The sequence below is a fragment of the Camellia sinensis genome, chromosome 3, assembly GCF_055761805.1.
Source record: "Camellia sinensis isolate YWXY chromosome 3, ASM5576180v1, whole genome shotgun sequence".
In the NCBI taxonomy this organism is placed as follows: Eukaryota; Viridiplantae; Streptophyta; class Magnoliopsida; order Ericales; family Theaceae; genus Camellia; species Camellia sinensis.
In genome coordinates this window covers 102,289,991-102,317,538 of record NC_138963.1, presented here as the reverse complement: position 1 = coordinate 102,317,538, position 27,548 = coordinate 102,289,991, and the positions used below count along the sequence as shown (strand labels likewise).

The 27,548-nt window shown below is 35.9% G+C and overlaps 1 protein-coding gene across 2 annotated transcripts; it reads left to right on the top strand.

Moving 5' to 3' along the window:
• Positions 1-24,343, top strand: LOC114271472 (phosphatidylinositol/phosphatidylcholine transfer protein SFH8). 2 transcript variants are annotated; one of them, XM_082920478.1, is made up of 15 exons: positions 1-377; positions 470-565; positions 2,226-2,526; positions 20,041-20,140; positions 20,241-20,507; positions 20,763-20,840; positions 20,944-21,045; positions 21,151-21,200; positions 21,316-21,415; positions 21,527-21,622; positions 21,732-21,845; positions 21,952-22,084; positions 22,566-22,969; positions 23,783-23,857; positions 23,982-24,343. In XM_082920478.1, exons 2-15 carry the CDS (start codon positions 532-534, stop codon positions 24,000-24,002), a joined length of 1,875 nt encoding a protein of 624 aa, XP_082776604.1. In that variant the 5' UTR covers positions 1-377; positions 470-531; the 3' UTR covers positions 24,003-24,343. The 2 variants fall into 2 exon arrangements, with proteins under 2 accessions (XP_082776604.1, XP_028068889.2); XM_028213088.2 differs by lacking the exon at positions 1-377 and having other exon boundaries at positions 384-565.
• The last annotated feature ends 3,205 nt before the right edge of the window (positions 24,344-27,548 follow it).

Genomic DNA, 27,548 nt, shown 5'->3' with positions numbered 1-27,548 from the left:
AAATCATCCCAAACTCTAAAAAAAACAACTCTCCCAAAATATACAACCAAACAAACTAAATTTTTTTTTTAAACTCTCTCCCCAAATTTTTTTTCAAAACTAACTTTCCTAAAAACAAACCAAACAAGCCCCCTCCTCTCTCTCTCTCTCTGTGGCGTTCTTTTTTTCTCTGTCATCGCCGTCGCCCAATTCAGCAGCGATACATCTCTATATACATAAATATATATATACGAGTAGTTATATTTATATAATTAATTACTAATTAAATTGCGATAAAATCTGAGTTTTACTCGTTCTACTGCGATTTGACGTACCCGCGAACCGTTACTGTGGATGGAAGCATTTATTGCCGTTGGATCAACCTCGTGATTTCAAAGGTACGCAGCCTTTTCTTCACACCTCCTTTTCCGAATATCTCTCTAACCCGACTTCTAGGGTTTCCATATCGTAATGTAGGTTTGTTTCGCAGTTGGATGCTTCGTTGATTCCAAGATTTCATACTTGATTGTCCAGAAATCGAGAGACGCAGTTATGTCAGGTCCTCTTGATCGATTTGCGAGGCCTTGTGAGTTATATTCTCTTCTCTAATCGCATTCTCTTCTGCTGTTTTTCTAGTCGATCCACTTCAATGCTTTTAGTCAGGGTTTTACTTTGAACCTCATATATGTATATATATATATATATGTTCTTGAATTTCGAATTGTAGGTTGAAGTAGTTGTGATGTTCAATTAGCTCCTACATGCTGAGCTTTATTCAAGATTTATTTATTTATTTATTTATTTAAATTTTATATTTTCAATTACTTCTGTTTGGTTTGACGGAACTTTTGTACCCAAGAAAAAAATTAAAATTTCTTGAGGTGTAAAGAAATTTTTAGTTTTAACTGATGCCATTTTTTATTATTTTTATAATTTCTGGTTTTAATTTGGATTTCTTTTAGTTTTGAATTTGAAAAAATAAAAATAAAAATAGAAAAACCAATTTTTTTTTTTAATTTAAATTTTCAAAAATTATTTCTGCCCAAAAAGAGAACACCATGTCAAAATGATGAGCTTTTTATTTATTTATTTATTTTTCCAAACTACAATTCAAAAAACAAAGGTTGCGTTTGGTAGAAATTTCTTATTATGATTTGAGAGTATGAGTTGTATTTTAAGTTTGTGAGGTTTGGAATTATGATTTGAGTGTGAAAAATTTGTTTGGTAAAGAGTTTTGAAAAGAGTTTTGGGGAATTGTTGATGTGACATTTGATATTTGGTATAAAAATTTACAACTCATAACCAAACATATAACTCAAAATTATTTTAAAGCACATAAAAAATTTTAAAAAATTCAGAAAATGTATTTTTCGATTATATAAAAATTAACATATCAATTGTAAAAGAAAAAAAAAAAAATTGCTATTCCGGTCAACCGGCCGGATGACCGGTTAGGTAAAATTTACAAAAAAAAAAAAATTCCGAAAAGCGTGCCTGAGACAGAGTTCTCTGCAGAGTTTTGGAAAATTGATTCCAAAACTTCTACGAAACATGATATTCAAATGTAGGTATAGAATTATGTTTTCAAAACACAACCAAACGGAGCCAAATTTTGTAGACTAAACCAAACATACTGTGTTTTGGACATTTTTATGAAATCTCGCTGTGGGTTTTAGTCAGTTTTCTTAGGATAGTGGTGATTTATGCACAATGATTGTCATGGTGCAAGATTTTCTTTTCCTTTTCTTCACTCTCATTTGTTTTATGGGATGGGATTGTAATGGTGCCTCAGCATTACATGATTTCCCACTTTTTGATCTTTAACAGTGCACAATTTTGCAAATTCTGGGCTTGATATATGTTATATCTCCTGGATTATGCCTTGTTAATATTTTATGTTTATTTTGTGTTTGACTATTACCTGCCATTGAAGCTTTTTGCATTTGATTTTCTGATTCTTGTTTTGCTGTTTTTATGCTGCTTTTTTTTAAGAACCAGAATTGATACTCGACTTATTACCAGAAATCCATTCTTGAGGAGGTTCAAACTGATTGATCATTTTTTTTTTTAGTAATATTTAACCTTGAATCATATATTCCACGTCTAAATCTTGAATGGGGGAAAACATTGCAAGAGAAGTTAAATTTTTTTGAATCTAATGTCCTATTCTGGAAAATTTGTATGTCATTCAGGTTTGACATCTCCCTTATTTAACCTGTATCTGCATTAACTTTACCATGTGACAGGCTTTGAGGGATCCTCTGGTAATGATGAGAGAAGAGAAAGAAAATCTGATTTTGAAAACTCAGAGGATGAAAGAAGGACGAGGATCGGTTCACTGAAAAAAAAAGCATTAAGTGCATCAACCAAGTTCAAACATTCTCTCAAGAAAAAGAGCAGAAGAAAGAGTGATGGTCGAGTTAGCTCTGTGTCAATAGAGGATATCCGGGATGTTGAGGAGCTACGGGCTGTTGACGCATTTCGACAAGAATTGATATTGGATGAATTGCTACCTGAAAAACATGATGACTATCATATGATGTTGAGGTACAGCATCCCTCATCCTTTTTTATCGTATATACTTGCATGCAAAAGTTTGGGGGACAGTGATGAAATGTGTCCTTCAATGTCACATTTATTGATGGTATTATCTTTTCATTGTGCTGTAAAGTTATTTGGAACTTAGGTTGTGTTTGGATCTTGGATTTGCACAGGAATTTGTGGAGGGAAATGAAGAGGCAAGGGAAAATTGACAAATTTAGCTTCAATTTTTGTTGCTTTCCCTCTTCCTTTTCATTTTCCTGCATAAATCGCTGCTCAAATCCATGATCCAAGCATCCCATCTGAGCAATGTTGGATTAATTAGTGCATATAGGTATAAGAAGTACTTCAAGATGTAAAAATAAGAAGAATTTTCCCACAAGTGCAAAATAGTGCATTAACGGATCAATTTATTAATGGATCTAAAATCAATTTGAATCCAATGTAATGGTAGGGTTTGTAATGGTCTGATTGATTGCCATGATTATGCTCCTAAGTCCAAACTAATTTGAATCCAATGTAATGATAGGGTTAGTAATGGTCTGATTGATTGACATGATTATGCTCCAATATCCAAACTAAGAAGCACACATTCTTTTAAAAAGGTGTCATGTTCGTGTCAAACACTGATATTTGTCGAGGGATGCATATCCAAATGTGTCTTATTATTTTTTAATATTTTTAGAATTGGACAGGTTTTGGACATCTAGGGAACACGTGTCTGCCACTTTGATGCACATAAAACACATTGCAAATTTGAAGAAAATAACTCAAGATTTAATGATAAAATAAAAACAATGTGTATGAATTTATTTATTAATAAAGTTTCCTAAAATAATTGTTCACACTTTTTTTTCTATTAAAAAATAAAGAATGTAGAAAATGGTTTCTTATGAGTTTTATATGATAAGATATAAAGGTAATTCTACATTTCTAATTTAAAAATGAAGAAATAATTATTAATTTATATATACATATAAAATGTATTTTTATTTTCTGTTGTGATCTTGTTGTGTTGTGTCTTGATTTTTATTTTTTTTGATGAAAATTATATAAATAACCTCAGGGTTTGACCCTTGTAATAAATCAAATTGTGTTTTCAATTTTTTCAAATAAAACCCTAAACTTTTAACATTGTATTGATTTCAACCATCAGTTTAATTCCATTTACTAAATGATCGGAAAAAGGATAATTTAATCCTTTTACCCAATATATTAGGGGTAATCTTGTCTATGCAATTCTTGCCCTCTTTTCTCTCTCTGAGCACCACTAGTGGCACTCACTTTCTCTTCATTCCAGCCACCCCACCATCTCTCATCCCTCCCTTTCCAAGCACCATCCCCACTCCCTGCCCATGCAGTGCAAGTTTCCAAGGAACACCATTAAATATGAAACAATTCAATTGAAGGTGAAACATGAAAGGTAAAATCCATTAAATATGAAACAAATTGAATCAAAGGTGAAACATGCTTGATTGGAAGTATTTGATCTGTGTGCTATGGCTTGTGACGCCTCAAACTTAAAAGCAGCTGTAATAAAATCATGCTTTATTGGATGTATGTAATCTTAGAAGCAAATAGATCACAAGATGGAAAGCGAACACTCCAAAGTGATTCATGAATGGGGCATTCATATTCTCCCAATAAGACAATTTATTACACATCACAAGCTTCAATGTAAGAGAGAAGCGAAGCTGATGCATTCAGTGGGCAATTAAACTGCAACAAAATAAAATATTTGCCCCCACCCTATATTTAATCTAGGTCGTAGATTTCATCGTCCCCTTTTGTAGTCTTTCTTGTTCTGCAATGTTCATTGTCCATTGTCCTTGATATACAAAAAGCTTGGGTTGATCCATCTTTTCGTCCCCTTTCATTGTTGGTTTTGTCCTTGATTTTATGGATCCATCGTTGGGGAAAGGGAGAGAGGGATTAATCAAGTGTAATGAGGTGTATGGTAAGGTTGATATGGATGCTTAGGATGGTTGATAGTAATGGTTGCAATTAGGTGTGGTTAAGGTAGAGATGGGACTGAGATAAATGGGAAATTTAGTTAAAAGTCCCTTGATATAATTGTATAGTGTTGAAAGGACAAGTGAGTCTTTTAAAATTTATTTATCATGGATTAATGACATAAAAATCATGTTAACTTTGTCCTTTATCTTCCATTACTTCTCTCTTCGTATTTCAACCATCAATGTGGTAAAGTCTCTCTCTCTCTCTCTGTGTGTGTGTGTGTGTGTATATATATATATCGTCTTCAATATTCCAAGTTGAAAATTCCTACAAGATTGCAAAAGATAGTTCTACAATTGACTCATAAAACTTCGATAATTGCTATATTTCAAACTTTATTCGTTGTATTTTGATGATAGTTTGGATCGAAACTTGTGATTGAACTGTACAAGATATGTGTATTTTGTTTGTTTCTATGGATGAAAGAGTGAATAATTGTTGAAAGTTTTTTTTTTTTTAGTAAGATTGAAGATTGAACAATGTGGATTTTGTTTGTTATGATTATTTTTTATCGAGTCTAATTGAACAACGATGTTTTTGTTTATTGTTATATTAACTTTACTTTTGTTTGCTTTGGTCGATTCATCTCCTCCTTTGAATAAAGCTTAGAACAAAAGTCAAAAATTCCACTAACAATCTGATCCTTCTTCTCCTCAACCACTCTTGGGCTCACTTCCAGTTTTTTGATAAACTTTTTTCTTTTCCCGTCTAAAAGTTTGAGTTGATATCCCATTCCTTCAACCATTTCTTGATCTCCCGTCCATCTTGTGTCCCGTAGAACTAGAACAGCAAGGTTCCCTTGTTCTATCCGATGTAAAACTTGGAGTCGGATTTGAACTACACCGAGATGGATGTACTGCATATGGCTCCTCCGAAGCTCTTCATAGCTTTCTTCCTGGATGAAGGGCCTTTCGATTTGCGTTTCTCCTACGCAAAGTATGGCTTCCTCAGATCGATGAACATAAACTCGATGATGAGCATCATCTCGTCTAGTCCTGTATAACACCTCAGCTGGTGCTATATTTTCTCTTTCCGCCATAGATAATTGTAATTGCACTTCTGGAGAGATTTGCTGCTCCAAAGTGTTTGATGTTGAAGGACGCCCCCTTATTCGTTGAAGTGCATTTCTTGCTCTTCTCTGCAAAACATAATTTCGTCGCTGGTCTTGACGATATTCTCTGATCTGATCTTCAAACAGTGGTGCTCCAGGTGTTGCTGTTGTTGGCCGTGGTTGGTTGGTAACTCGTGGCAGGGTCACCGTCCTTGTCTTGGATGTTGAGGCCATCATGAATTTTTAAGCCTGAGTTTGTCAAGCTCCTCCTGTAGCAACTTGTTTGGAGAAGCTTCCGCTCTCTGTAATATATTTCTGTAAGTTACTGGTATTGTGCAGCACGGGGATGAAATTGTGGATCAATCCAACGGCTGGATGGTTACCTTTTTGCCTTTTGAACCCAAAAAATTTGCTCTCTAAAATCGAATCTTCCAATTTCAATCTTAACTCGGTCCTTTCTCTTCTTAATGACTCATCCAACCCCCCCCGCGCCACCCTCCCGGTGACTCGACCGGGAATTGTAGGACTTGAGTGGGGACCCATTGATCAGGTAAGCACAATGTGACTTTCGCCCCCCCCCCCCCCCGCCCCCGGGTGACTCGACCGGGGATTGTAGGACTTGAGTGGGGACCCATTGATCAGGTAAGTGCAACGTGGCTTGAAAGGCCATTTGATGAAATGAAAATCTGAGAGGCAGTCTTTGATTGTGAAAAAGCCAGTTCCAGGTCCAAATGGCTTTTCCATGGCCTTTTTCAAGACTGTTGGAAGGTGGTGAAAGGGGGTTTGTTGGGAGTTTTTATAGAATTTTATGAGTCGGGGATTGTTAATTTGAGCTCAAATGCTACATTTATCTGTTTAATTCCTAAGAAAGTGAATGTTGTAAGAGTTGGAGATTTTAGGCCCATCAGTTTGGTTACATCACTCTACAAGATTTTAGGGAAGGTCTTATCGAAAAGGCTAAGGACATCTTTGGGGGATACACTGGCCTTGTTTGGTTTGTATTTGAGAAATATGTTTTGAGATAAAAAGTACGAAAATTTGTTTGGTTTGGTTTTTTTTCAAAAGATGTTTTGAAAAATTATTTTGAGAGAGAGTTTTGGAAAAAGTGATTGATTTGATATGTATGAGAGAGATTTGTTTGGAAAATTTGTAAACCAAACAAGTTTTGGAAAAAAATTTTGAAAAAATTTGTTTGGTTTGATTACTTTTGAAAATTTATTTGTAGAGAATTTTTCTCAAAATTTTTTGAGGAACACAAACCAAACAAAGCCACTGTGTCATGACCCGAACCCGCCCCTATGGGTTAAGATCATAACCGGCCAATAATCAAGAGATTACCTGCGGCCTCAAACCAACTAAATAAATTTGCTCTATCAGAGTTAAGGGGTTAAACGGAAGCAACTTAAAAATTTTGTCCACAGAGCTGTGCTTACGTGGCACATCATAACACTTCACATATGTTCATTAATAACTCACATCAGAAAGGAAAATAATTCATAGTTCCATATGTACAGGGTCATTCAAGTCTAAGTCAGTCAAACCCAAAGTTTATATACAAAAGTGAGCCAGTGTTTTCGCCATCATAACAAATTATAACAAAAGGACAAAAGAGGCGAAGACAAGTCTCGTGCGTGAGACGTTTGGGCTGACTCTTCAAAACTTGACCTTTCTCACAGACTTCACCGGGGCTGGGTTTGGATATCTCTTTGCTCACCTACATACACATGAATGAGTGTGAGCGAAAGCCCAATGAATAATATCAAATAATGAAGGTACGCAAATGAGAATCACATATATCGAACGGCCTTGGGCCCATGTAGAATTCTATTCAGTGCATTATTTTGGTACATTAGGCGATTTAAGCCCGAACGTATCGAACGGCCTTTGGCCCACTTCGTTCCTTAACAAACGGCCTCGGGCCCAATTCATTCATGTATATCAAACGGCCTTTGGCCCAACCATTCGTATCCAACGGCCTTTGGCCCAATCATTCATGTATGTCAAACGACCTTTGGCCCAATCAATTGTATCCAATGGCCTTTGGCCCAATCAATCATTCGTTCATGTAAAACGGCCTTCAGCCCATTTATTCATTCATGTCAAATGGCCTTCGGCCCAGTCAATTGTATCCAACTGCCTTTGGCCCAACCATATGGCATAACAAATATTTGTCCACAATTCAAATTAACAAGCTTATGAGACTTATAAGGAATAAGCAATAGGACAAATAGCATACTTAAAATCATCTTTACTAAGATATTACTCACAGTGATCTGTCGGTGGATTTGCTCTTGTGGTTGACCCTACACATTTCATGAACATAATGGGTCACAAACGATTCAATCCGTTCTTAATTCATACATCCCTCTTAGGCTTCTTTCTTATCCTTTTGACTCATTTACACAGCTAAATGTATGCCTAAGGGTGCATAGAAATGGAAGAGAACAAAAATTGAAACACAAAATTAACTTTACCAAATTTCTGAAACAAGGCTCCCCGCTCGAGCGTGGTTTTGGCTGCTCGAGCGGACCCCTATTGTTTGCAAAAATGCTGGTTGCCTTGTTTTTACGCTCGAGCGTGAATTCGGGCGCTCGAGCTAAAAGTCACACTACATGGCTCCCCGCTCGAACATGAATCTCCTCGCTCGAGCGGACATTTATGTCTGCAAAAGTTCTAGGAACTAGCATTTCACGCTCGAGCGGCGCTTTTCCCGCTCGAGCGGACATGCCAATTTCTGGGTTTTCCAGAATTGTTCTTCAAGTGCAACCTTGATATTCAAAGGTCAAACATTCATGTTTTTGGTCCAAAAATGTGGAAACACAATATATAGTATAAGGATGTAAGCAATATGAGGCCAATTATTCAAAATCCATAATCATACTTTCAAATTAATCAACATTTCTCTTATATGGTTGAAACCCATGCATTCAAACTTCATATAATCTTCATATTCCCATTAATCAAACATGCATGTCAATTTTGACTCCAATTCTAGTGCAAATAACACTTATAATCATGAAACTCATGGAGATTATACATGCATGAGAGATTTGGTGCCCAATTCTCCTTGTTTAACATGATTCATGCTCAAATATGCAAATTCATAGCAATTCTTTGCATGCATGTACATAAAAGCTTTCAATTCTTCAATTTCATTTCAATTTATGTTCTTGATCACCATCAAACCTTGAATTAACAAAACTACAAACTTAAGCTCATAAATCTTTGCTTAATTACTCACCTAGGGGCTTCAATTCTCACAAAGTGTAGTTAAATCTTGAGCCTAGCCTTCCAATTTCACAAACTTTGAGCCAAATACACAATTCTCCTTCTTCTCTCCTCTCTCACTCTCTCTCTAGAGTGTGACTTCAATTTTGAGTTCAACAAAAATGAGAAAGATGAGTGTATAGTGGCCTATTTATAGGCTCTCCTAATCACATTTAATTATAGCTAATTAATAGTACCTAATTAATTGCTCTGAATCTAATTATTTTGATCCGAATAAATTTTTAATTAAATTTCACCGTAGGCTCTAAAAATTACGCTAATCACAATGGCGTTGTCAATTTCGGTTTCTGTGGCCGACAAGGCCTTCAATTTTTAGTTTATAACAGTAAGTTGAATAAATATTCCTACAGTGAGCAGATAGAAATTCAAAACCATATATATTCATATAAATGGCACACAGAATCATATCAAACACATAATCACAATTATAATTAAGATTAATTAGCATAATATGGGATAGGGTTATCACACACTGTCTATGGCACAAGGGGCTTTTGTAAAGAAAGACAAATTTTAGATGTAGCCTAGGGAATGAGAGACTTATCTTCAAGACTGATTTTGAGAAAGTATATGACCATGTGAATTGGTAATCTTGGATTAGGGGGTGTTTGCTGACAAGTAATTTGTCAGTTTTAGTTAATGGTAAACCAGAGGACAATTTTAAGGTTTTGCGAGGATTACGACAAGGGGATCCACTATCCCCTTTTCTTGTGATTTTGGGGGCTGATTTGTTGGGGAGGATGGTTGATTGAGCTAGAGAGGTAGGTCTTTTTGAGGGATTAGAGGTTGGGAGAGATTTAGTGTGACCCATTTGCAATATGTGGATGATACTATATTTTTCTCTTCGGGGGATGAGAGACAGATTGTTAATTTATATTCAATATTGAGACTTTTTAGGAGTAATCTCAAGGCTTAAGATTAATTTGAAGAAGAGTAGTGTGGTGGGCATTAATATGCAACCCAATCAGCTTCAGAGAAGGGCTTCACTTTGAGGATGTGGTATTGAGACATTCCCGTTCAAATACTTGGGACTTCCACTGGGGGTTAATGTAATCCCAGGAGTGAGTCTTTTTGGAATCCAGTTGTAGAAAAGATTGGCAAGAGGCTGAAAGGGTGGAGTAGGGCTCTACTTTCGCGTGGGGGTATACAATTTTGAACAATATTCCCATTTATTTATTTATTTATTTTTATCTTTGTTCAAGATTCTAGTGAAGGTGGCAAGGTCAATTGAAAAGTTGATGAGGGATTTTTCTTTGGGAAGGCAAGGATGAGGGGAAGAAGGCCCATTCGGTGAATTGGGAGGTAGTTTCGTTACCAAAGGAGAAAGGGGGTTTGACCATTGGTAAACATTTGTAGTTAGGAACATTTGTGGTTAATCTATCTAATTACTATCACCTATCAACATGAACACATTAATATTTGACAAAATAACCATCTATCCATCCATCCATTTAGTTTACGAAATAACCATCCATGCATCCATTTAGTTTACAAATGAATTCACCACATCAGAAACATATTTAACAAAATCATCAAAGATTTCAAAAACCATTCATATACAAGTGCGTGTCATATTTGTCTGATGTGAAATATATTAAAAACTCCACATATAAGCTAAACTTAGAATTAATGCACCGACAAACTCATGTCCATAAACACACAGGACTACGCCTCTAGCTATCTACAATAAAAAAAATAATAATAATAAAAATGAAGAAAGCGTTGTTAATAATAATATTTTTTTCTTACATTTCTATTTAATTTTGTGAAATTCTGTGGATCTAACTATACACCCCACCCCTTATATTATTATTATTATGATGATGATGGTGGGCTTAAATAAATCTAATTATGTTGTTAATTAATTAGATTTCATTATAACTGTTTAGAATAGGAGAGTTAATTAATCTGTTATAATGAAAGATTATTTTGAACAATGACTTATATTAATAATGTTCAACAAGTGACTTTTTTTCCTGACCCATAGAATAGAGTTAATTACTGTAGTCACTCAACAGCCAAATCTAATGTAAACATGTAATTATGTTTATTTGACATAATTCTCTAGAGATGTATAATCAAGTTACACAACCAACCAACCAAAAGAAATAGCAACTTGCTTCGTTATCAAATCTCTCTAAATAACAATGAGCAACATTGCTTCAAGTCATACAACCAAACAATAATGGATTTTTTTATGGAGTTTCACTTCTTCCTCAAGCTTTCTAATGTGAGCTTATTAAGAAAATTTAAAGAAAAACAAAATTGACAAAGCAATCCAGTCAAAAAGATAAAACCAAATCAAATATATAGCATCACAAAAACAAAACCAATGTTTGGTTAAAGCAATCAATAATATGTTTGTAAGAATTCATAACATAAATGTAAATTAGACATTAACAATACCTGTGTTTTCTCTCTTGAAGCACTATTGAGTCTTGGCAGCAATTGAAACCTTCATAGATACATACCAGTGACACCAAAATAGAAGCCATAAAAAAAAAAAAATAATAATAATTTTTTTAAAAAGAATCAATACCAAAAACCAATTGAAGTTAAGAGGCTTGGTAAATTGACATTATTAAGTCCCATTTAAACATTCAGAACAAGCATCCAAGTTAAACAATAAACCCCAAATTGAAAATCCCCAAATTTTGAAATTGAAAAACCCTAAACCCTAATTTTCAAATTGAAAAGCCTCAAATCAAAACTCAACACCCTAGTATCTGAACATGCACTTGAAATTGGGTGGTGGGAGGGAGAGTTGCGTGAACTCCGGCCGGAGGGAGAGGTGAGACGGCTCCATTTGCTTCGTTCGCGTGTCTTCGTCAACCGGAGGGAGAAGCGAAGACGAATCGAGCTGCGAAGGAGGTAACTCCAAAAGGCTGCTCAAGCGACGCAATGGCCGTCACGAGCGAAGCAATGGCTGGCTCCGAAGGACTGCTCTTCCCTCCGTCTCTCTTCATGGTCTCTTCTTCGTCTTCTCTCTCTCTCTCTCTCACACACATCTCCCTCTAGCTAGTTTTTCTCTATTTATTTATTTATTTATTTTTTTTGGGGGGGGGGGCAGGGAGTAGAAATTTAGGCAAATTTTTAGGAGGGATTTTTAATTTAGGCAAAATTTTCGAGGGCTTGTTTCAAATATTGAGAAGGATTTGGGACAATTTTGTAGTAAAATTTTGTTTTAATTTATACTTTTTTTTTTTGAAGTTTTATTATTTATGTTTGTAATTTTACCTTTGTTAAAGTTTAATTAATATTTTGAATGAAAAAATAAATTTAAGAAATTTTATGATTTTAATCAATAAATAATAATTCTATTAAAAATTAATTACTATTATGTTCTTAATAATTTATTATTAAATTATTAATAATTTTTTTTTGAACTGATTATTAATAGTTATTTCAAATATTAACAAATTTAATTAATATTAGGAAATATTCAAAACTGCGGAGTTTTGATACAAAATATGGCCTTTTCCTTTATGTGACCACAATTTATTGGTCACCACAGGTTTTGAGATCCCTCTTTTTTTTCCCTCTCCCGCCATTACTTTCCGCGACCATATTTTTAAAGTCGCAAAAAATTACCTATTAGCTAGCAAAATTTCATTTGGTTGCAAAAACACAGCTCATCAGCGACCAAAAAAATGTTAGTCGCTGAAAGTCAACTAATCTGCCACCAACTCAAAAAACGTGGTCGCCAAAAGTTTTTTTTTTTTCTTGTAGTGGGAGCAGTCATCGAACAAGAGAGGTGTGCTTGGATTAGTTGCTTTGGCATTCCTTTTAATCTATGAAATGTTGAAACATTCAGAAGATTAGGTGCTTTATGGGGAGGAGTGGTCCAATTTGATGAGAATATTACCAGAGGAATCTCCTTTCAATATGGAAAGGTTAGAATTATCACCAGTTGCATGGACTTTATCAATGGTGTTATGCTAGTGAAAAATAAAGAAAAGGACTACCTAGTGAGAGTGTGCGAAAATCTTGACTCCTCTATGGTAATGGAGAGGAGCCTACATCAATGTGATTGTTGGCAGGTGGATGAGGGAGCATCTAAAAATGGGGGAGATCTAAAAAGAAGAGATGTCCATGGCTCTGAGCTAGAAGGAGGATGAAGAAACAGTGATGAGGTGGCATTGGTGGGTGCATGCGTGGAGGATGAGGTGGCCAACTGCAACAAGGACACATTAAAGAGCACCAAAGCAGCAGAAGATGAAAAGAAATGTTGGGTGTCAGAAACTATAGCAGAAGCAGTAGACAATAGTCTTGAAAAACCAAACGATGATATTTGCACTCTAGGTTTTATTAAAAGTATTAATGGGTCTGAAGGGGAGTGGCCCAATATCAACTTAGAGGTGGTTATTTGAGAAGCCTAGCAGAGGAAGTGTGGTGTTGGGCCTCCTGATGTGCCCATCCCCATTAGTAATTATACAGCACGTCTCAAACTTCATTAGTAACCATATAGCCCAAGCTCAGACTAGTGCAGATTGCTCTGGCTCTACCTAAGGAACCAAAATCAGCTCCTCTGTCCGCATGATGAGTGGTGGACCAGAAGGTAGAAGTGAAGTAAAGTGAAGAGAAGACCTAACTGCAAAGGTCAACCAATTCCCAATTTTTTCCAAAGGGGTGCAATCTTTAAGGCTGCTGCAGCTGCTATATCCTTATCAATTTCACAAAAAAGCCAGTCAAGTAGATTTAGCAGCTGAAGAAGGAAGTTACTTAATGAAGCCCAAGCTACCATTCATCTTGGAAAGTCTCTGGGCATCAACTCTGAAGGAAAGTAATCTGAAGTGATGAGCAAATTGGTTGAAATGGAAGATAGAGATGCACAAAGATTAGCTGGTGCCGATCGAGGGATGGCGGATGGCTGCAATTAGTAGGCCATTCAGATGGCTTTCTTGCTAAGTAAATGTTTGTAATGAAGATGCTGTCCTGAAATATTAGAGGAATGAGAAGGTCGGAAAAAAGTTGTAGAATCAAAAATGTTGTTAAAGAAAGAAAGATTGATATCCTACTTATATGAGAGACTAAGAGAAACACTATACATGACAGATGCAAAATCAGTTTGGCCATGGGATGATATGGAATTTTTGGCAGTGGATGTTGAAGGGAGTTAGGTGGACTGTTATGCATATGGAATCCAGATGTATTCACACTGTCAGATTGTTGTAGCTCCAAAAACCTCATTCTCCTATTATGTACCACTCATGATCTTTTTGAATGTGTTGTCATTAACATCTTGCATAAATGTTGTCCTATCAGGTACTTCATTCTCCTATGGCTGGATAAATTTTGTTTCAAACTTTGGGGCTTACCTAGGGGAGTATCTGATCACTGTCCCCTACTTCTAATGGCGGATATGCGAAACTGGGGTCCTAGGCCTTTTAAATTTATAAAGGCCTGGGCTCTTCATTCCAGTTTCCTAGCAACAGTGGAGAAGTCTTGGGTTGAATCCTTTGTTCAAGGATGGGATAGATATAAACTGATGAGGAAGCTCAGTGCATTGAAACTGGAGTTGAAAAAATGGAATGTTGAAGTCTTTGGGAATGTGGTGAATCAACTAAAGAAGGCTGAAGATGATCTCTATGCTTTAGATGTATTAGCAGGATCAAGACCACTAAATACTCAAGAAACAACAAATAGAAGGGAAGTTAGAAGTCTAGTATGGAAGTTAAGATAGAGGAATGTCTGGATTTGGTTCAAAAAATCCAGATTGAGTTGGGCACATAATGGGGACAAAAATACCAAATTCTTTCATACCATTGCAAGCAAAAGGCAAAGTAGAAATTTGTTGGACTCATTGTTGATTAATGGAGTCACATATGATGACCCTATGATGATCAAACAAGAAGTTTTAAGGCATTTCTCCACAGTTTTAGCAGAAGATTGGGTTTGTAGACCAAAATTAGTTGGATCTTTTGTGGCTCTAAGCTTATCCAAGGTAAGAGAGGTTCTGGAAGCTCATTTTACCATGGAAGAAATTTGGAGAGTGGTGAAGGAAAGTAATGGGAACAAAGCCGCTGGGCCTGATGGTTTCAACATGGCTTCTGCCCAAAAGTGTTGGAAAGTCATGAAGGAAGATGTATTGAAATTCATGCAAGTTTTTCACTCCAATGAAAAATTAGTTAAAGGTCTGAATAGTTCATTCATTACCCTCATCCCCAAGATGGTCAGTCCTTCGAGCCTCTTTGACTATAGACCAATAAGCCTATTGAACCTTGCCTACAAATCCTATCCGAAGTACTATAAAAAAGGCTAAGTTTGATGATGCCAAATATTATTAGTGAAGTCCAATCTACTTTTATAGGTGGAAGACATATCTTTGATGGAATCATGATAGATTGGTGGAAGAAATACAAAAAGAAGGGGATTATTCTTAGATTTGACTTTGAAAAAGCATATGACTCATTAAATTGGAACTATTTGTGGTCTGTGCTACCAAACTTTGGTTTTGGGGCCTTATGGTTAAGTTGATGAAAGAATGTGTGACCTCAGCCAGAATCTCTATTCTTGTTAATGGCTTTCCAACTGATGAATTCTCACCAAAAAGAGGGCTAAGGCAAAGGGATCCTCTTTCCCCCCTTCCTCTTTAACATTGTAGTTGAGGGTCTTAGTTTGTTGTTGGAAAGAGCAAATGATATGGGCTAATTAAGGGTGCCTCAGTGGGCCAATTAGAGCTTCTCCAATTTGTGATGATGCTTTACTATTTTGTGAAGTAGAGGAGGAAGAATTGGTGACTATTAAAAAAATCCTTAGAGGCTTTGAGATTATATCGGGCTTGAAAATAAATTTTCATAAGAGTGTGCTGTGTGAAATAGGAATTGATGGAGGTCTTGCCTAGGTTTTTGCAACCAAACTCAACTGTCAGTGCCAAAAATTGCCTATGAAATATTTAGGGCTACCACCTGGTGCTAACACTAAAAGAAAGAAGTATTGGCAACCTGTGGTGGACAAAATTAAGTGAAAATTGGCCCTATGGAAAAGAAAGTTGCTCTCTTTTGCTGGTAGAGTAACCCTTATAAAATCTATCCTGTCCAATCTCCCATGTTATTATCTATCTTTATTCAAAATGCTTGAATGTGTGGCGAAAACTATTGATAGACTGCAAGCAGCCTTTTTGTGGGGAGCTCTGAATAAAAAAGGAGAGTGCATCTTGTTAAATGGAAATGTGTCACAACCAGTAAGAAGCAAGGAGGGTTAGGTATTGTGAAGTTGAGGGAAATGAATAGCAGCCTACTAATGAAATGGTGGTAGAGATATGGGGTGGAGGAGAAGCCACTATGGAAGCAGGTTATCAAGAGCAAGTATGGAGTTGTAGGAGGGGGTTGGCTACCTAATCTCGAGCCTACTGGGAGGGTGTCTAATGTGTGGAAATGAATTCTTTCTAGGGTCGAGATCAATCCAGATTTACTTGATTTTTTCATATCTAGTATAGAAATCATAGTGGGTGATGGTAAAAGAGTACACTTCTGGCTGGATAAATGGCTGAGGAATACTAAACTTAAAGATGAGTTCCCTAGGCTATTCATTTTGTCTACTAAGAAGGAAAAATCTTTGGATTATTTTGTGCAAAGAAAGAAATTTTTAGGGGGGTGGAACTTATGTTTCAGGAGGCATTTAAGGCTTTGAGAGGAAGCTGAGGTCTGTAGACTCTATCTCATGCTTACTAAGGCACCATGTCTAAGAGCAATCCTCCCAGATTCTCTTAGGAGGCAGAGGTCCTCATCTGGGCAGTTCACAGTTGCTTCAGTAAGAGCTTGGTTGGAAGTTCATCATGGGCCCAAGCTTTTGATTCCTAAATTATTATGGGATAATGTGGCTCCTCTTGGAGTTCAATTTATGAGTTAGTTGGTTTGGAAGGGTAGAGTTAAAACCATTGATTTTCTACAAAGAATTGGAGTACATAGCAGCAACTCAAGTAATGTCTGCCCTTTTTTTAAAGCTGAACTTGAATCCTTGACTCACATTTTTCTGATGTGCAGTGGCATTTGGAAGACCTGGGCTGATTTGCTACTATGGTGGGACCCTAAATGGGCAACACCTGCTTTAGTTGTGGCTTTGTTACACTAGTGAATGGGTTTTAAATGGAAAAAGATTCTTATGAAGCTCTGGATTTTAGTACCATTGGCTATGCTCTGGTCTATTTGGAAAATTAGGAATGATTGCATCTTCAATGGATGTCAACCTAATCTCATGGAATCGAGTTATACTGTCAAATGGAGAGTTGCTCTTTGGGCCAAATCCAACCTTCCAGTCTTCTCTTACCCAATGCATGATATTGTCCACAACCTTAGTCAGATCATGTTCTGCCGTTAAGTGTGTTACTTTAGTGTATCTATGCTAATAGCTCTGTTTCAAGTGAGTCCTATTGTATCTGTGCATATATGGTGGTGTAGTGTATCTGAGCTGCTGACTTTGTATCAGATACTTGGCTGTTTTTCTATCCCTTTGCTGTTGGTCCCTCACCAACAGTTGGTTTAGTGTTGTCATATAATCGTGTGAGCTGCTTAGTGCCAACCTAGTTGGGATTAGGTTGTTTCACTATAATGGCCTCTGCACCATCCCCCCACCTCCCTTTATTGATGTCTTTCTTCCTTTCTTGTAAGGTTTTCTCTCATCAATAAAGTTTTTTTGTTGATGTATGGAGATTTCCAATTGAGAGTTATTCACTATGGCATTCTGTTATTAGAATCAAGTATGGGACTCAAGATAATGGTAGGGATTCACAGGTGGTTATGAGGGGTAACTGTTGTGCTCCTTGAAAATCAATTTCTCAAATCTATACATCTTGGTCTCGTTATCTACCTGTGAGGGTGGGTAATGGGGAGCTTGTTTGCTTATGGGAGGATGTTTGGATAGGCCACTTTTCCTTGCTTCCGATTTTTGACATTTATATAGAGTGGATCGGTTTCATAATTCTTCTATTGCTTCCATGATTTGTTCACTTTTGGGCCCAATTTCCTAGAATTTCAATTTTTTCTAGGAATCTTAATGATAGGGAGGCTACACAGTTGATTTCTTTGTTGTCAAGACTTTATCATCTTTCTTTGGTTCCTCTTTTGGAGGATAAGAGGGTTTAGGATCTTCATTTATTAGGTATCTTTTCTTGCAAGTCCTTTTTTGATAAAATCATTGATAATTCTCACGTTCCTCAGTTTCCTTTTTGCAAAAGAATTTGGAAAGCTTGTGTTTCTCTAAAGGTGAAGGTGTTTATGCAGGCCTTGGTTCATGTAGGCATCTTGACAAATGATACATTACAAAAAAGGAGACCTAATTGTTTTCTAAATCTTTAGTAGTGCATTATGTGTTGTAAGGATGGTGAATACTTGGATCATTTATTTTTGCACTGTCCAATTGCTTTGAGTCTATGGCACATACTGTTTCTTTTGCGGAATGTTATGTGGGTGTCACCAAAAGGTAGTGCGCATTTGCTACTAATTGACTTTCATGCTATGGGAGGTTTGAAGAGGGCCAAAGTGCTGTATAGTCTTGTGCCATTTTTGCAACTTTTTGTGATCTATGGTCGAAAAGAAATGCGTGGTTGTTGAAGATAAATCTCGAGAAGTGGACTGGTTGTGGGATAAAGTTTGTCACTTAACTTCCTTTGGGGCTTTGGTGAATTCTCTCTTTAAGGGAATTCCACTATTTCTGTTAGCTAGATATTGGTTGTTGGTGTGTGACATGCAGATTTTTGCTTGAGATAATCTTTGTTTGGGTTATGTATTTCTTACTTTCATTTTCTTTTTGTAAGAGGATGCCTTGTCCTCGTTCCCTTTTTTTTTTTTGAACGATTCTCGTTTCTTTTTTGATTTATCAATAAAATCTTTTGTTGATAAAAAAAAAAAAAAAAAAGAAGTTATGTGGCTTGTATTTTATTGGCTAATATGCTCTATTTCAGTGATATTAAAATTTTACTCTAGTTTGCTATGGCAATATGTAATTTATTTTGTTTGCTGACTCTGTTTTAATAACAGTAAAATTTTACTTTATTAACATTATCATTTCATTGTTTTAATAAATCTTTTATTCAAATATTTCTACTTGTGACGGTAACAATTATAGTGATTATGGTGTTTAGTGATGATGATAGTATTTCATTATTTAAATAATAAATTTCATAGTAAAATTTATTATGAATCAGAGTAAAATTTTACTTTGAAATAGAATAAAATTTTACTATTGATGTTAATTTCGATGTTAAAAATTTTAATTATTTTTTTTTTTAAAGAATTTCATGGCTAACATAAATCTTGTTTAATAGATCTTGACGAGAGAATTCTAAAAATATGAATTTTATTAAAAGCTGACACATAGATCAAAAGTTATATCATTTTAAAGCTAGAAATATGAAATTAGTCATTGAGGATATTTTGGTAATAGTGGTGTGTGTTGGCCTTTTCAAGGAAAAATTTCTCTTATTGTCCTTATTGCATGAAAATTTTGTTATGAGGGGGTTTTGACTAAATTCCCCGAGATAAAATTGGAAAAGACAATGAGATAATGCCTTGTGTTGCAAAAAAATTTCTTCTGTTAATGGTTTTAAATGGAGACAGACAGATGGTTTAAATTGAACCGATTCTAAAAGATTAGGGTTTAAATTGAAAAAAAAAAAAAAAAAAAAACTAGCTTTTGATTTGTTATGAGGGTCAAATCTGAGTTATTTTTATTTTTATTTTTATTTTTTGAAATTGTTGTGTTGGTTTGTGTCTCATGTCTGCATTTGTGCTTCTTAGGCTTCAAAATTGAATTCATTAGTAACAGATTGACCTTGGACGTGGTATAATTTGCTCTAGTAAGAATCTGCTCCAGTTAATAATAATATTTATGTGTGTGTGTGTGTGTGTGTGTGTGTATCATTTGTTAGAAAATTTTACATGTACCACTATATTTAAAGTGGTCAATGATGGATACTTTAGATATAGAAATGAAAAAGAGTCCAAGCTCTTATTTCACTTTCTCTTTGTCTAGCATGCTTTTCTTTCTTCTTTTACTCTACGACTTTATGTTTGTTTCAGAGCTGATGTTCTTCAGTTTCCTTTTCTACACCAATTTATCCTCTTGTATGGTATCTTGTAAATATGTTTATCACAGGAGGATTCCATTTTCAAATCAGATTGTTGTGTTTGTGTTTACAATCGTTCATTAATGGATTAGAATGGCAGGTTCTTAAAAGCAAGGAAGTTCGATATTGAAAAGGCAAAGCACATGTGGGCTGATATGATTCAGTGGAGGAAGGAATTTGGTGTTGACACCATTATGGAGGTAATTACATTGGAAATTTGGCCACAATGGGCTCCCCACATTGTTTTGGTATCCTGGATTCGAGTTAATATGTGCTTTATTTTGTTGATGTCTTGGCCAGGATTTTGAATTTGAAGAGTTGAATGAAGTTTTGAAGTACTACCCACATGGTAATCATGGTGTGGATAAGGAGGGGCGACCTGTCTACATTGAAAGATTGGGAAAAGTTGATCCAAATAAACTTATGCAAGTTACCACAATGGATCGGTATATAAAATACCATGTCAAGGAGTTTGAGAAAAGCTTCGCATTTAAGTTTCCAGCTTGTACTGTTGCTGCAAAAAGGCACATAGATTCAAGCACAACAATCTTAGATGTTCAAGGCGTGGTATGTGGCCTCCTGTGTATTTTCTCAATTGCTACATGCTGTAATTGTGGAGAGTATATGGTTAATTACTATCTTAATATCTTTGCTGATCCTTCTTTTATTATATCTTGGGCCTCGTTTGGGAACAAGTTATTTTAGTAACTTTTTGACTTTTTACGAAAAGAAGTGAAAAAAATAGAGTGATGTGACAACTTATAGTGACTTTTTGACTAAAATGTATAGTTGACAAACGAGGCCTTACTGTTGATTGTACAGGGTTTGAAAAACTTAACCAAGGGAGCACGTGAACTTATAATGCGACTTCAGAAGATTGATTGTGACAATTACCCTGAAGTAATCATACTTCTTGTGCTTACAAATTATCTTGTGCTCAAATGTTTAAATTGAGTGTTGACAAGTTGAAATATTGGATTTTGTGTCCTCTTCATTGCTGCAGACTCTCCACCAAATGTTTATTATCAATGCTGGTCCTGGTTTTAGGCTGCTGTGGAATACTGTGAAGACTTTTCTAGATCCCAAAACAACTTCCAAGATTCATGTATGTGAATATTGTTTTCTTTCATTCTTTGGACAGTTTCTGTATTACCTTATGGCTGTTGACATGTCTGGTATCATTATCTTTCTGTTTGAAATCTCTGCTTAGGTTCTTGGATACAAGTTCCAGAACAAGTTGCTTGAGATTATTGATGTCAGGTAGTGGCTTATTATATTTAGTTGACACGCTGCTTTTACTCTGAGATAATCTTATCATCAGAACTCCTTTTTGCTGTTTGTTATTTTTTAACTTTTTGGAAATTGTGACTTGCAGTGAGTTGCCAGATTTCCTTGGGGGTACCTGTACCTGTGCTGATCAAGGGGGTTGCCTCCGTTCTGATAAAGGGCCATGGAAAAACCCAGAAATCTTGAAGGTTCATGCCTTGGGACATAAAATCTGTATTACAATAGGCTTTTCATTCATGAATTGCAGCTGCTTTCACTTCAACTGACAAACAATAGCTTGTGTGGACATTATGTTGCAGATGGTTGTTAGTGGTGAAGCACGGCGTCCTAGACAAGTTGTTAAAATTCTAAACAGCGAGGGGAAGGTGGTTTATGCTAAGCCAAATTACTATATGGTATGACCTCTTGGACTGCTTTCAAGTTGCTCGGACACAGCCAGGTTTTGTTATGTCTGCTTTACATTTAGATTGTTATGTTGTTTATTTTTGTTGTTCTGTTGAGCAGATAAAAGGCAGTGATACATCCACTGCTGAGTCTGGATCTGAAGCTGAAGATATTGCTTCGCCAAAAGCAGTGAGAAGTTATTCACATCTTCGGTTAACTCCTGTTCGTGAAGAAGTAGGTTCTCGACTTTCAGTTCACAATGATTGTCACTTTATTTCAAAGTTTCTAAATTTTGTGGCGGCTATTTATGCTCTACTAATATGCTTCCATGAATAAACAGGCTAAGGTTAATGGAAAGGCAAGCTATGCTGGTGGCTTGCCAGGGTATGATGAATATGTTCCCATGGTTGACAAGGCTGTTGACTCTGGTTCGGAGACGCAAGCATCTGATCAAAAGCCTTGTGCCTCCAAAGGTTAGCAAGTCTAGCTTACCGAATGCTGATATCTTTTTCTTCAATTTTTTACACAAACATATATGAAACCACTCATGGTTTGAGTTCATTTATTCTCTTCTTCCTATTGACTTTGATATCTTGCAATTGGATTATTTTTAATCTGATTCTGACTGAATTTACTTAATATGGCATATATGTGTTTCCCCATGTTTGTTAAGTCACTTAGAGACCTCTTTAGTTTGAGATAATTACAAACTAACTTGTTCAGTATGTATTGTTTGGATATTCCAATGGTGTGGCACAAAATCAATGAGTGGAGCCTCTTGCTCTTGCTTTAAACTAGTTGATGATACAGTACTACATAATGGATGTGCAAAGTAGCAGCAAGAAAAGCCTAGAAGAGGACCGTAGTCATTAACTTTGAAAATTTTTGTTAGTTGCTGTTGTTTCTCGAAAGTGATGGCATACCAAGAATTTGATTTCCAAACATCCAATGCAGGGACACTTCCACTACCTGATACTCAAAAGACACCTGAAGGATTTCAGGCTCGGATCTTGGCAGTGTTTATGGCCTTCTTCATGACCCTTTTCACGCTCTTCCATTCAGTAGCAAGCCGTGTAACCAAAAAACTTCCTGACACTTCTTCTGATCACAACCAAAAAAACCATGAACTATCTCCGGACTCTTTACCCAAGGAGGAGTTCCGGCCCCCTTCACCAGCTCTATCATTTTCAGAGGCAGAACTCCTCTCTTCTGTTCTGAAAAGACTGGGGGAGCTTGAAGAGAAGGTGGACACACTTCAAGCAAAGCCGTCTGAGATGCCTTGTGAGAAAGAGGAACTGCTGAATGCCGCTGTTTGCCGTGTGGATGCCCTAGAAGCAGAGTTAATTGCTACTAAAAAGGTATAGATACTTTAGTTTATAATTTTATTATGTTTGCTGCTGTCATTTATAGATTTAAAAAATATATACAATACACATACATATATATAATCATGTTGCCTGAGTACTCTGACCAAGTAGCGTTATGATGTGGAACCCCTACATGATAAAGCTCTTATGATGTTTAATCACAATCATTGTGAAAATCTATTCTAATGAGACTGAATTTATCACCAGTTTGGATTACATACATATATTTTGGTCTGCCAAGTAAAGGGAGCCCCTTAAGTCAAAATAATTTTACCTTCTTGATTCATTTTTACATTGTGCCATGAATATACTTCAATATCAGTTCCACATTATGTGCCATGTAAACCAATGCAAGGCTGCAACTACAGCCATAATTCTGTTGTAAGTTAAATTTGTTATAAAAAAAAAAAAAAAAAAAAAAAAAAAATCAAATAAGAAAGAATGACAAATAACATGTCCTTACTGATGCTTTGAACTACTAATTGTAGCACAAGGGAGGTTTATGGATAACTTTACCGAAAAGTTCATTTTATAATGATTGCTCTTTATATATGTACATGCAATAATATCTCTGAAAACACTAAACCCTAAACCCTAAACCCTGAACATGTAAAACAACATTGTTTCATGCATTATGCAAATAGAACTGAATCGCTTGAAATGCAATTGAGTCGTCAGATTCACTCAATTTAAGATTCAACTGCACAAATTGAATTGAATTGTTTTGCTTGAAACTCTAATCGAATGGTATGAATCTTACTGTGAATCATAAGATTCTAACAAGCATGCACTCTTCCCAAGCAGGCTTTGTATGAGGCTTTAATGAGGCAGGAGGAACTGCTTGCTTACATTGACAGTCAAGAAGAAGCTAAGTTTCGGGTAAGTAATCATCTTCCTGATAAATAACATGAAAAACAAAATTTCTGCATGATTAAAATTTGTTATCCTTTTTGATGAGGCTTATGGCTGATATGTGCTCTACTTCTCAATGCATGTTTAGCAGAAAAAGAAGTCTTGCTGGTAAAGAAGTTCGGTTGTGAAGGAGAAGAGAGGATATGTTGGTTGCTGAGAGTGTCATTTTTATATTTATATTATACGTTTTAACACACGCACATACACCGATATTAACCTTGCAGAGGATCTGGCCTGTCTAAAGCGGTATGACTTTCTACTGAGATGGGGGAGTGGACACCTGTGTTTGTGAGAAATTCTGTATGTCGAGTTTTTATACTTCCTTTGTATGGAGTTTTTATTCTTTCAACCAAAATCTGTGTGCATGAGTTTGAGTTTGAGTTTGAGTTTGAGTTTGAGTATGTTTGTGACCTTAAGAACTTTTTCTGTTTTTCAATATGGATGTGATTTCAATTCCCTTGTCTTAGAAATTGATTAGATTAGATTGCATTATCTATCATACATAATTTCCTTGACGTGCTGTGAGTTCTCATCTTATTGTCTGTGAAACTCATTAAGGCTGGGTTTGAACTTTTAATCATGGATTTTGGTAGAATTTGAAAAGAGATAAAAATAGGTGAAAGAATCAAATATTATTACATTTCACTTATCTTTTATTTTTCTCTTTTTAAATTCCTATCAAAATTCATAATATCAACACAGCCTAAATCCCCTTCAGAGTTCGCAAAGAATAGAAAGATTTTGCGAGGGTTTCTCACAATTGAAGAAAAAAATATTGCTTTGCCAGGGGTAAAGAATCGAATTGGTAAATCTGATGCACTTGTTCAGTAGGTTTGTATACAAATGCTTTTCTTTGAATTAATAAGTGGTTCAGTGAGTTCTTTGAAACATTTTATGCATTTGTTCTTTAAATAATAATAATAATAATAATAATAATAATAAAAAACTTCAGTTTTGGCTGAACTTGGATATTTGTAACTACCCACGATGTTAATGCTTTGATCCTGGCATACAAATGAGTTGTACACATAGTTTTTATTTTTTTATTTTTTTATTTTTTTATTCATACATAAAATTTATATAAAAAATTTCATAAGAATGATATGATAATATTATTTTTGTAAATAAATGTATTTTCAATGGTGTTTTGTTTTAGAAATTATGTATGAATTTTTTCTTCTGTAGGTATGACATTACTCAAAGATGTGTAGAAAAAGGGTGGCTCTATTTGCACCATGAAAGATCAGTTAGACACCTTAATACTTTGTAAAACCCATTATAAAATTTAAAATTTGTTGCATTATTTTGGACATCCCAAATAAATAATACCTTAATATACACAAGAATCCTAGAGAGATACTTAATTCACCCCAAAAATCAAATAGGTCCTTAGAGTGATACTTCGAGCAACCTTTCAGTTATCATCGGAGCCAACCTGTCGGAACCCACTCATCAGAGCCCACCTATCGGAACCTACCTCTGTTGAAACCTGTTGTTATTTTGAGGTATCCCACAAATCCTTATTTCTCAACCACTTTTACTCAGTTCCGAATGTGTCATAAATTGGTTCCAACTTCATCCGCGGATACTCAATGCCGAACAAATGAAATGTGAATACTTAGTTCTGAAACTAACAAATGGTTTTGGATACTCAATTTTGAACAAATGAAATATATGCGAATACTCAGTTTTGAACGTCATAAATTGGTTCCAGCATCTCTATCCAGATACTCAATACAAAAAAAATGAAATATATGCAGATACTCAGTGTCAAAAATTTCGTAAATTCCACGACCAAAAACATAGAAGATAAAAGAAAACATAGTTTCTCTATTAAAAAAAAAATAAATAAATAAAAATAAAAACTTGGAAACATTCTCCTGATTTTTTATTGTTGACTTGAATATTGAAGGGGGTTTGAGTGAATGGTGATTATGAGAGTAATCAGAGAGGCAAAACTATATTAATGAGCCAACAAATCTGGGTTAACTGGAGAATGAATAGCCGGGTGAGGGTGGACTAAGTGGTTCAAGAATAAAGAAATGACAGCGTACAAATAGGGAGCATATCCCCTAAATCCCAAGAAGTTCCCTTTTAAACCTTTGGCTTTTCCTTGGTACTAAAGAATACCAAGTGGCCAAATAAGGTGATGACACGTGTCCCTGAGGATCACATAGGATATTTTGTCTTGAACCACCAGACTAAGGTAGCCACGTGTCCCTCTGCATGTACTATGTACTATCTGTTTGGCACGAACACCTCAACAAGTGCCACTGTACTATTTGTTTGGCACATACCTCAGCAACTTCCATTTTGAACATCAACAAGTGCACTTGCAGCGGTGGTACTTGCTACTGCACCTACCTTTTCAGTTTGGTTTGGCTAAGACATGCAATCTCAAGATTTCATAGCTTGCTATCAGTCATGTTTGTGCTTACCTCAGCTACACCCCGACCTTTAGTTGCCTAACCACAAACTTCCCAACTTCCTAGGATGGGGCCACAACAAGGGCTGTGCCTCGTACCAAGCCTAAGGTGGCTTCTATGGTCCTGCCTGTATAACCAAGGTGTGGACTCGCCTTTTTCTGTGCCCTCGCCTTTCTGAAAGGGTTTGAAAAGAAGGCCTCACAGTTTGAACTCCCGCGGTTTTGAATCTAGTCTCACAAGTGCAATGTGAAATTGATAATCACCAAAGAGTCTAATCCGACAAATCTTTTTGAAAAATCGATTTTAAATCAAATAATGTCAAAATTGGACTGCTTTTCCAGATACAGAGTCGCCACCTAAATATTTTATTTTGAGAAAATTTAGAAAACCCTGACTTGTGCCAAAGGCCACGTGTCCGTCATCACTAAAGTTGCCTCGGCTCAAAAACTTGGGTACGAGAGGGGAAGGTCCTGAAATGAGCACCCCCGCTCGCCCGATCAAAAGATCGGCCTCTACTAATCATGATATGTTGTTTTATAAATATTATGTGCTCTTATTCCGGTTATTAGCTAACATTACTATGTGACGCACACAAGCAAGTATAGAATAGTCGCAAGACTTGGAACAAATTCAATTCATGTTTGTTTTTGAAAATGGTTTGAAATTACCACTCTCAAGTGGGCTTAAAACACATAAATGTAGAAAAAACAACATATCATGAACTTCGAGTCAAGTTCTCTAAATTCCTAGCAGAGTCGCTAGAAACTGTAGACCCGACTTTCTTTGTGCGCCCCCCTTTTGGAGAGGGCACAAATTGGTCTTACTATAGTTCGGACTCCTATCGTGGTTCTGAATCTAATCTCATAAAGTGTAATGTGAGACTGGTAAACGCCAAAGAGTCCAAATCCGGCAAATCGTTTTGAAAAATCGATTTTGAATAAAAAGCGCCAAACATGGACTGCTTTGCCAGATTACAGAGTCGCTACCTAAATATTTTATTTTTGAAAAATTTAGGAAATCCTGACTCGTGCCAAAGACCACTTGTCCGTCATCACCAAAGTTGCCTCATCTTGGGAACTTGGGTACGAGAGAGGAAGGTCCTGAAATGAGCACCCCCGCTCGCCCGTTCAAAGATCAGCTTCTACTAAACATGATATGTTGTTTTATAAACGCATGTGTTCTTATTCGGTTATTAGCTACCTTTACTATGTGATGCGCACAACATACAAGTA